General features: G+C 43.2%; 1 protein-coding gene across 1 annotated transcript in view; it reads left to right on the forward strand.

Annotated features, from left to right (window-relative positions):
• The first annotated feature begins 1,917 nt into the window (after window positions 1-1,917).
• The window catches only part of LOC104968187 (teneurin-2-like), a 95,972-nt gene continuing 86,123 nt past the window's right edge, over window positions 1,918-11,766 (forward strand). The window contains exons 1-3 of the mRNA XM_010797762.1: window positions 1,918-1,981; window positions 3,351-3,644; window positions 9,658-9,711. Coding sequence (XP_010796064.1) covers window positions 1,918-1,981; window positions 3,351-3,644; window positions 9,658-9,711 — 412 coding nt within the window. The remainder of the gene's footprint in view (window positions 1,982-3,350; window positions 3,645-9,657; window positions 9,712-11,766) is intronic.

Consider the following 11,766-nt stretch of genomic DNA (forward strand, 5'->3'; position numbering starts at 1 on the left):
GCACTATTGTGTTGGAGTTCCAACAAGATGCTTCCTTTTCCCCTGTGTCACTTCTCAGAGAAACAACGTGCATCGCATGAAAACTCCAAATGATGATGCATAGCAGGGGCAGGAAGCTATAGTCGCATTGTTTGGGCCTCATAGTTTCTATTGTTTTATGCTCATTGGAGAAAAACAGTATTGCAGCAATGTTTACGTCAAAGTGGCAAAGCAGGAAGTCAGGTGAAACTGTTGAAAAGTCAGCAAAATGACCATATCTTTAAAAACTATTGGCCAGTAAAACCATTTAAGAAAGTATCCAATATGCTGAAAAAGAAGACAGATTTGTATTGAGTCCATCTGGTTTGCAAAATGTAGGACTTCAACACAGGAAACCCGTTCCTACTTAACCGAAGGTAACGTGCGTTGCCTACGACGGTCCGCGTCAAAGACCAAGTGTTTTATTTGTGTATCCATGACAAAGAATCTAACCTAAATTTAGTAAAGTGCTGGAGTAATGGTAATCTGTAGTACTGTAGTAAAACCTAAACTATGATTTTTGTGGCTTAAGCGAACAAAACCTAACCATAGCGTTGTATTATCATAGCATGTAATTCTTTCTAGCACCTATCTGTTACAGTTAAAGAGGGTACAGACAATTCTTTTTTTTCCTATTTGTCAATCTCAAGGGCACAGACGAAAGTTGTATGTTGTTGTTTCATGTGGAGGGCTTGTGAGGTGACAGTCTTAAACTCATTGGTTTCAAGTCATTTGCTAGTTCTGTTTCTGTTCAGGTATTTCATTTCATTGGTAGTCATTAAAATGTTATTAAGGATACACTGATTGAGTTCTATATGGTTCACCTCATATATTCTGTTTTCATGCAGGCTGGAAAATAGCCTTACTTTTTATCCTGTAGTTACTTACAGCAAACATACCCTTTGCTCTCTTTCCCTCACATACTCGCCTTTCATGCGTTTTTTCTGCCTTTGCTGCCATTCACTCCGGTTCAAGGAAGCTTCCCCTATCATGCTGCTACTGTATGTCTCCATAGAAGTCTAACGCAGATCTACACACATCTTCCTATCTCGTAAAGCCATGCCCCATTTCAATTGAATTAGATTAATCACAAACAGCACTGATTGAGGCCTTTCTTGTTCATCTTGTATTTGATTCCACGTACCCTGAAACGCCTTATCGCATCTTTCTTTTCACATCTGTTTTGGTCCTCTCCATCTTAAACATTATGTCTTCTACTCTATTAGTACATGTCAAACGTACATGTCAGAATGTACACAATGAACAGACGCAGATGCGCTCAGCTGGAAGCAGCTGTGGAAGCCGCTCAGGGCTCAACACACACATTAATGCGCAGTGCAAGCTTAAGAATGGCAGCGGTGGTGTATCAACAGAAAGGCATTGATCTGATTAGAATGAAGCCCCATATTTTGCCCCCACATCTGTCATACTATCATATAACAAATATGCGATTGGTTTTCTATGTGTGGAATAACTGAGATAGATTTTTATGTCTTCTTAAACCCAGCACCCTAATCCATCTTTCTTGAGTAGATTGCTCTGGCATAAGGCTGTGTCTGTACTGCTCAGGGTGATAAGGAGTGATTGGATTTTGCATATGGAATCACTGGTTATGGCAGGTTAATTGTACGGAGTGGTCGCCTTTGGGACGTAACATTAGACATTTGTGGCAAGCACACACACACACACACACGCACACGCACACGCACATTCACTAACGCACACTTTGATGTTGCTTCCATGTAGTGTTTGTTTAGATTAGAAGATGTGTTTGTGTTCCCGTTATTGTCGCTCTAGTTGAATGGGATGATTTGCATAAAACATCATTTGTGGAGTAGACTCTTTTCTAGCGAGCAGTTCTTTTTAAAGCTTGATTTCCTCGCTGATGTTAAAGAAGCCATGTGCTCTGCTCTCTCAGGCCTCCTGGAGTTCTCTCCCGTCCTCCTACGATACTTCATCTCAGGTATGGGTTCATCACTAGCGTTAGATCCTGTCCATATACAGTAGTAGTGTGGTGTACATTTCTAACTCGTTGTAAAATTCCCCTGACTGTAAAGTAAAGAAACTTCCTTTTGTGATCTTTTATGATAAGTGGGAGGAAAAGACAAAGAAGCACAGAAGAAGAGGAGGGGTAATATTCCCTCATGTCTCGCGGTGCTCTGGGCCTCCATAGCTTGTTTGATGCTTGGCGAGCTGTAGCCCGTAGAAGCTGAATCCACCTGTGGAGTTATTGGCTTTCTAGTCCTGTCCATCTGTTTGTCTGAGTAGAAGTATAGAGCCTGTCAACACTCCCCCGTTTCCTTTTAGGCCCTCTCTCTCTCTCTCTCTCTCTCCTCATTACTTTCAGCAACTCTGGAGTTTTCCAAAAGAGGCCGTGAAGAGGAGCAGTGAAGATCCAGGAGACGATTTTCATCTGTTTAATTCCTCTCAGTCTGATTGCGTCCGTACGCCTGATGAGTCACAGTTAACCCAGTCACACAGCTGTGTGATTCCCAGCGCAGTGTGCAGTCACAATGCTATCCTCTCCTCGCTCGCCTCTTCCTTTCCCCTCCCTCGCAAACCACTAATGAAGTGAATCACAACTGTTTTCCCCCCCGATCCCTTTACCCCAACAGCTGATGGTGAGCGATTGCATCCACAATACTCTTTTAATTAGTATAGAGAATAAATTGGTTGAGCATGCCTTTTTCCTTAATTGCTTTTTCCTCAGCTTGGATTTAATTGGGCTGCAGCACTGTTTATTGATCTCCTTTGATGTGCTTTAATTTGGATAATTTTATATATTTATTTTGGAAGTGACGAGTGAGTTTGTCTTGAGGGGGAGAGTGTTAGGCAGCGGGGCCGGTATTGCAGCAGACTGCAGTATATCCAGAGCCCAGGGTCCGGCGTGTGATGGCAGCTAGGTGGGGAGATGATCAAACCCAAAAGGCAGCAAAGCAGCTCCACTACAGTCTGAGAGGCCTCAAGTGAACAGCTCTTTGATCTCACATCAACACCTCATGAATGCCAATGCGGAGCAGTAAAGTGAGGCAGGCAGGTCCTCTAAGCCAGCTTTAACAGGCCTGCAGGCCGCTACATATTCCTTCCAGTAGCTAGTTTGTAGTTTGTGCCTGATTCACGCTGCGTCATCTCTCCCCCTCCTGGCTGGCACAACAAAGACCAATTTTCAGCCTCCGCCTCCGTAGTTTCATAATTAGTTTGCTTCTCTGCGTGTGATTGTGGGTTTGTTTGCTAGAGACACGCTTATGAGTGTTTGTTTGTCTCCATTTACTCCCTTTGACTTATATCAATCCCCACACCCGCCCAATGTAACTCCGCTTTCTCCCTCGCAGGGGGGAACTTCACCCTGGCTGAGCTTGGGGTCTGCGAGCCGACTCCCCCTCCGCACCCCAACGCCGTTCCCTACTGTCCTGACCTGGCCCTCCTCCAGAGGGGGTACTCGCTGAGCGCTGGCTCTGATGCTGACTCGGACCCCGAGGGGCCGCTGTCTCCAGAGCGAGCCATCCAGCTGTGGGCCGGACAAGGACGGGTTAAGTCCCGTCGCAGCTCGGGAGTGTCCAGTCGCGAGAACTCTGCGCTCACCCTCACAGACTCTGAGAATGACAACAAGTCTGACGACGAGTCAGGTAGGACTCTTGAAAGATGTGTTAAATGACAAGCCCATTGGTTTGAGGAAAAGGGAGGGTGTTAGACTCAACAAACTGACAACAAATCAGGGAGAGGATGGACTGATTGAGAATGATTGTCCATTTCTAAAGAGATCCTAAAGGTTTTTCGATATTGTCGAAATCTTCAGACCACCTCTAAAGCAGACAACCTTTATATAAATTGTGAGCGAGTTGGATTTATTGATTGAGTCTGTTTCTGATCTGAAGAACAGTTGTTGGACCCCCCCCCCCCCTCCAGAGACCCATCCTTATTTTCATCAATAACACTTAGACAAAGCCCTTTAACTCTACCATCTTCTCCCACTTATCTCCCGAGATCTCGCAACTGATCTGTCAATTCAAATCTTTTAGATTATTTTGGATTCTTTTGTGATCCAACACAAGATAAGAGATGCAGTCAAAGAGAAGATGTCTTTGAATCTCAAAGTGAGTGTGAGATCGGATGTCCCCAGGGGGAAACTTCTTCCTCTGGCAACTTTGTTTACTGGCAGCTTTCCCCATTTCCGTGCTAATCCCAACGCAGTGTTAAACCTGCGCAGGTCTTCGCCAAGGTGTCTATGGAGGTGAATGGGTTAATGTGTGAGGGTTAGATGGAAGGAAAAGAAACAGTCTAATTAATTGAATTCTCGACAGAAACACATATCAGCCGTAGATCAACCTCCATTGGCCTCGGAATCAGAAACAACTTCTGTGGACTGATCAAAATACTCAACACCTATTAAACACATCAAGGAACACCTTCCCCGAGACGCGCCTCTCATCCCACCATCCGATAATTGCTTTGTGGTTAATTACCAAGCTAATCTGGAAACCGCAGATATCAGCCTAAGACACCGCTCTCGCTCTCTCTGTCTCAGGGCCAGCAGAACGCCATTGAGCGCTCCTTTGCCAGCAATTCCAGACCTTACGAAATTAGCTTCTTAATCCTGTGCTATATTGCGATTATCGTTTGCCTGCAGTATGTCACCGAGGGTTGATTGTTGGGAAGATCAAACGTTTTTCCCAAAAAGGACACTTTTTCAAAGATATTTCATCATGTATACGCCTGTGCTCCGACAGGATCTAAACATCTACTTGTGTGTTGATTCATATTGCAGAACGTGTCAAATCAAAGTCAATTCAATGGAATGCCACACTTCAAAAGTTTACCTTCTCTATCGAGGCCTTCAGAGGGAACCACGGGCATTTTTGGGCTCGTCTCATACCGTCTCATACTCGTCTTCACAGACCGGAGATTTAGATCAGGCGTCTGTATCGCTGTCTCTGCCAGCGTGAAGAGATCTGAGGCAGCACGTCAGCCGGATAAAAGCACCAGGTGTGTGTGTGTGTCTGATCAAGTCAATTTGTTAGTTATTTAGTTGCTCTGAATGAGGAAATGTCACCCTTCGCTCCGGCAAAAAAGAACATCTGATACTGCAGGCACGTCATACCTCAAAGCACCCTGAAGCCAGGAAGATTTCACTCCCACCAGACCTAACCAGCCGAGTGCCCCGAGCAGTGCGGCGGCTGCATTTGCAAAGGCGCGTATATGTTTGTTACAGAGTCTATCATTGTCTTTCTATATGCTACTCTGTCTCTCCACGGGTGTGAGAGTGAGCCTAAACCCTGTACGTGTGTGTGTGCAAGTGTGAAATAGGAGCAACGGGAGTGTCAAAACAGCAGGAAGAGGATCTGAGAGTCTAATAATAGAGATTGACAGAGGCAGAAAGAGAAACAACATCATAAACACATGCTAACAAATCAAAAAGACTGTGACGTGCTAAAACACCAAATAGCAGCACTCTCATCTCACCGCGTCTCTAACAAGCTTCTGAAGTCTCACCTTGCTTCTCCTCCTCCTCCACCTCCTCTTCTTCATCTCCCTCCTCTCCCGCCTTTTCGTCTTCATCTTTCAAACTCCTTCTTCTGTCTTCTCTTGGATCACGCTGCGCCTCTCAACGTCTCTCGTTATGCTTCTGTCAGTGCATCTCGCCGGCGTGACTGACAGGTGTCAGTTTGTGGGTCTAGGGTTCCCCTTCAGGGCAGGAGCATACACGAGAATAAAGGTGCAGAGTGCCCTATTGCAGATTGCATTACCAAAATAGAAAGCCCTGAGACACGGTGACAGCTATCCAAAACCTCAGGGAAAGTATTATTTGAGAGCTTGTTTTTGTGTCAACAGGGCAACTGGCTGTAGAGTAATTGCTCGGTACATTTCCTCATTCCTTTTCCTTCCCTTACATTTAATTAAAAATAATTAATGAACTACAAATGAAGTTGAAGTTGAGCTACAAATTAGAAAGATTTAATTTCTCATATTTCAGGTTGCCTAAGCACACGTTCTATTTTAAAGTGTTTGTTTTTGCAGTACTTGAAAAGCCTGAAAAAACTAACAACCTGAGTCGATAACAAATTAAAGAGTGTTAACCTTTGGATAGATAGCAGTCGTCAGTTACAGAGTCTGGTGCCTTCGCTAGTCTCAACACAATTAGCACTATACGCACCTAATGTAATGTAGACAGATCACAAGACTGGTAAAGAGAACTTTGAATATTGCTGTGTTTTAAGTTATTGTTCTTCATTGATACATTACATACAGGACCAGGCTATTATGTATGTTTGTGAGCTTGCAATGGACAGAGGGAGATAAATATAGTTTCAACCTGCATTTTCCTAAATTAGGAAAGGCACGTTTTGTAACTGAATGCTAATACAATATGAAAATCTTATTACAGTATTATTCCAGTGATTAAAAATGAAAGGCGCATAGACATGCCTGCAAACACACATTATGACTTTTAAAACACTCAGAGAACAACAGACATACGTTGGCACCTGACTAAAATGTGAAGTTACTTATCTAGCAATGTGTTTCAAATGTGTAGCTGTCTTCCCGGGAAGCCCTCTGGCACCTGTTAAATCAGTTTCTAAACTAAAACTCTGTAATTATTTTTCATTTGTTTTTTCATTTACTGCTGAATTCCAATTACCTACAAGTATGTAAAACCCGTTAAACGAGTTTCCTAAATGCAACTCAGGGATTTTTTTCCCTACATCCAGCTTTATTGTCAAGTATTGAATAAAGACACTTTCCTTTTATTGCCCCTTCCAGACACTATTAAAATAAAGAGAGTAGAACGTTGACTTGGCACAGCCAATCCAAGTTTCGTCTGCGCAAGCAGCACAGTGAGACAAACAAATATGGGCATAGAGAGCGGCATTGAGAGATTTCATTTTGGCAAAGTGGAGGAAGAGATTTACTGTCACACTGTGCACCGCCTCGTAAAACGTCCGTCTGGAAACACGGGCGGGAGAATAGGAGCGCTTGTAAATTCTCACAGCAGTGCGTGATGACTGCATCCAAACTGCATTGATCAGGAGGGAGAATGATTAAAACATGCATTAGATGAAATAAGATCAGGCTTTGACATTGATTTAAACCTGAAGCCCGGTGCAGGCTTTATGGCCACAATCCATAGTCCAGTGCTTTACACATGCTTATGTGTGTGTGGCCCCATATGCCTCTGTGTCTCATAAAGAGAGCTGTCTGTTAAGGAAACAGGCAGAATCTAATTCAACTTCAACATTGTTTCCCCGTCAATAAATCTCCTTCATACGGCCGACTTTATGAACGCGGACACTGGCCGCTCCCTCCACAGCCCAGGCCACGCCCAGTCACACATGCATTCTGATTAGCTGCGATATCCCTCTCCGTCTTCCTCCTCCCGCTCAATCTCTCCATCTGGTCGACTGGATAATAAATCATAGGCTCGTATTGTGACGCGTGTGACAGGATGTATTAATCTCCTAATTAGAGAATGAAAAGGTGGCGCTAAATTTAGTCTGGCCTTTCTGCCTAACCCTGCCGCCAGTCCAGGCATGCTCAATTGCCTGGTTTCCATCACTTCTTTATTGGAGGGTTTTCCGCACCGTTAGAAGCTGGTTTATGTTGATTAAACTTTATGCTAATTGGATTTTTTTTTTTGACAAAGCTGGAAAACTTTTAAACGCCACTTAAAACATCTGCAGTCACAATTTTTGTGTTTTTCTTTTTGGGTTGCTGGAGATGTAATTATGTTTTATAAAAGCCGCATTGGGCAAAGTGATTCCTGATTAACTAATCAAATCTGCTAGCACAGGTGGCAGAGTGCCTGCACCCGCGCTGTCCTCTTTATTCTATTTTAATGTACCAAACCAATCCCACCATAAATCAAAAGCGAATCAACCAAGTCAGCCGAGGTGTTGCTACTTTAGGGAGTTTTTCGAGCACGCAGAGGACTGTCTTGCAATCAAGGTAAATTAAGATAATGTTTAATCATGATCATTTTGAATTGTGAATAAAAAGCTCTATACTTTTGTGAATACTATAATTATATGTCACGCAGTGATTGTAAGAGCTTTTTTTTCTGCCACTCTCAGTGCTGGTAACTCGGCCAATGCAGCTTCTGTCGATCAAATTCAAGCAACACTTATAGAGTTGGACTGGTGGGGTCCCCCAAGACCACTGCTGTCCCCTCAGGGTCTCTGAGAGTGTGTGTGTGAGTAAGAAACTGAGAGTGAGAACTTGTGTGCGCGTGTGTGTTAGCAGGGTTGGGGGCATTAGCCTCTGATTGAGTTTTCAGAGAGCAACGTGGGGTGCGAAAGGCTCGACAATGGTCTAACAGAATTAGTAGCTTGTGATGAATGGTGTGTGAGAGCAGCACTGACAGCTCGCTTTCACAAACACACGCCACTGTGAGTGCGAGTAAATGTGTGTGTGCGTGGCTGCATGCTTCACCCACTGGTTCAAGGACTTTTTGTCCATGCAGTGAAAGCTATGCACTCAGGATGGAGCAAAATTGCAACACACGCTTACACACACTTCTAGTGTCCGTCTTTGGGTTAGGCCCATTGTTTGAAAAATGCCCACAGACAAGATCAATAAAGATTGGTGTTTCAACATACATTTTCACACACTTGCCAATGAAACAAAACATGAACCCCTCATTGCGGACTAAATAAAGACATTGTTGGACCGAATGGACACACAAACAGACAGACACACACAGGAAGATGTCTGCACACACACACACACACACACACACACACACACACACACACACACACACACACACACACACACACACACACACACACACACACACACACAAACACACACACACACACAAACAGAGATGCATAAGAGCAGTGTTTAATAAAAGCCTGGGATATTGATCACAGTAGATGGATGCTAACTCACATTAAAGGGAGGGAGCCTGGAGTGATGGAGAGAAGAGAAGAAGAAGAAGAAGAAGAGGGAAACACAAACAGTGAATAAGCACAAAGGGAGAGATGAAGAGGGGGATTTTCACATAAAAATGACAACGAGGGCTTTGGAAAAAATATGTTTTTGTGCGTTCTCAGTGTAAGAAGGCAGCCGTTGCATCCGCAGTGAAGGCCCTATACTAACGGTGTTATTATCAGGTAGATGAGAGGAGCCGGAGAGTTTGGAATATCATTGGCGTCGGATTTGTAACTTGCTGACGACCATTCTGCCGCCCTAATAGGGAATTTAGTTAGCCGTAATGGCCTCTCATGCTGTCTTCAGACCTGCCAGAGAAAGAGAGGCGAAAGGGAGAGAGGGAGGGAGAGAAGGAGCACTGAGAGCAAATTGAGAATTCTCCAGCCAATTATGAGTGATCATATTTTCCTCTGCATACAGCTGAAACTACTTTTGTAGTTTAATGGTCAGCGTTTTGCTTCCTAATGAAGGCCGGGGTATCAGATTGAGGGAAAGAATGAGGTAAAAATGTGCATGATGGGAAGTCAGGAGGCCGGATTCACTTTATTTCCGTGTGTCTTTAACCATACATCACATCTACTTTGTATTTGTTTTCCGTTTGATTGTGCTTTTCTTTTCCAGTTTTACTCATACTTTCTCTCTTGATTTTGTATTTATGTTTGTTTTTCTCCCGCTTTTTTCTTTCTTTTTTCTCAATCTCCCCTCCTTCAGCTTACCTAGATGATGATGAGGAGGATGAGGATCCATTTGGGGACTATGTAATCAGTAAGTCACGTCTGGCTCTAGCCTCTCTTAGATTACTCGGCCGCAACACGTGATTGTGTTTGATGTGCTTTTGTGCCCTTTGCTCCATTTGTCTGTGTGTGATTTACGGTGTCGTCTATAAGTTGATGTTTTTCTTTTATGAAAGAGGCTGTTGCACACAGTGTACTAGCTTCTAACCAGGTTCCAGCTGAGAGTACAAAATGTTCCCCGAGTCGACTCAAAGGCTTGCTCTTTTCTCCAAAATTGCACATATTACCGTAATGTTGTAATGAAACATTACATGTTCTGCTGCCCATTGTTAAAACTTGTCAGGATTTTGACGTCAGGTTGAGAAAAAAGGACGGTAAAATGATTGCTTTCTGTACATTTCTCTTGTGTTTCCATCTGATACAAGCCAACCATTGTTCTGTTTCATATGCCTCATCTGCATTTACGAGCTCCTTTCATTAGGATCTCATGTTCATTAGCACTAGTCCAACTGGTTAATCTCTTTGCACTTGATCAGAGAAAATTTCCCAGAGGGCGCGTTCTTTCTTTCCCTCAGTCCTCCACTACCGGAAGCTCAGCCGTATTTACTCGTGTCTCGGAGATTGTTTGTCTCTATGAGCGGGAATTAGTGTTAATGTTTGCGTTATTGGGCTGTGGAGTTTTCATCTGTTTTCATTAGTGGAATGAGAAGAGCGAGTGAGAGGGAATGTGTGGTATTGTAGAAGCAAAATAATCCTGTGTGTGTGTGTGTGTGTGTGTGTGTGTGTGTGTGTGTGTGTGTGTGTGTGTGTGTGTGTGTGTGTGTGTGTGTGTGTGTGTGTGTGTGTGTGTGTGTGTGTGTTTTCTACACTCGCATGTATGTGCACATTTTACAACGTTTCAGGACTGACAGGGCATGCAGTGTCATCAAGAAAACATCCGCACAAGATGTTTGGAAATTCAAATGTCTTTCTTTCTTTGGAGTGGTCACAGCCAAAGGTGAATTACATATATCACATATAAATATATATAATCACATACATATATATTAGGGCTGGGCAAGTTAACACCTTGTTGTCTCGCATTTTATTTTTATTATTATTAATATTATTGTTTTTGAAAGTCCGTTGCTCACTGCCTTTGAATCAACCCGATATCACGGCAAGACGTGAACATGTGACGATTTACCATGCTGGGAGACGTGAAGATGTCACGATTTCGTCCCTTAAAACGTGACAGTTACACAGTATTGTTAACCCATGTTAACCAGTGGAGAAATAACCGGAAATGCCAAGCAAATGCTACCCCGACGGTCGGTTGTTATTGTAAATATTAATATAATAATGATTTATTTTTTAATAGTCACACTCGATTACGCCAATTTTCTTGTTTCCCCAGCTGGTCGACACCTCTTTTAGCAGAATCAAAGGCTACATTAATGTATTAAATCGATGATAATCCATGCGTGTGGATGTGGAATTAACGGACGTGACGCTGTGCGATTGAGTTGCCAGGCAACAGCTTCGGTTCATGTTAATGTACAAACTCTTCAACTACAACCGTAGTTATATTTAAAAACATGTTAGAAGGCCTCACGAAATACTTTAATGAAAATTAAAATGTAAATGTGAAGGAATGTGTGTATAACAAAATACATCGGTGATAAACGAAACTCGCTAAATGTACCGGACCCTCTGTGCACTTCTACAGGTGATAAAGCACGGGGCGAAGTTTCGCACTTAATTGTCGCCATAACAATTCGGGTAAGCAGTTGCGTCACTCTTTATGGCCTTTACGCGTTCGGTTTTACGATGGGGGCTGCATTAGCTAACTAATGGAAACTATCAGTCGTCGAGCTAAATTGGCGGCTAAAAGAAAAATCGTCTTTGTTTCCGTTGTGAGTTACCATAATTTAGGTTACAATTAGATACGCACACCTACACTGTAATTGCCTGGCACTGTAACCACGCTAACTCAACGACCGTTGCGCGAAACCATTATAAAAAATTTTTTTGCAAAAGTCTAAAGTGTACGTGTATTTCGTGGTTTAGGGTCGTACCGTAACCCCGCCGACTTTTTTCTTTGGTA

Source organism: Notothenia coriiceps, unplaced genomic scaffold (genome assembly GCF_000735185.1).
Source record: "Notothenia coriiceps isolate Sejong01 unplaced genomic scaffold, NC01 NC01_scaffold00038354, whole genome shotgun sequence".
In the NCBI taxonomy this organism is placed as follows: domain Eukaryota; kingdom Metazoa; phylum Chordata; class Actinopteri; order Perciformes; family Nototheniidae; genus Notothenia; species Notothenia coriiceps.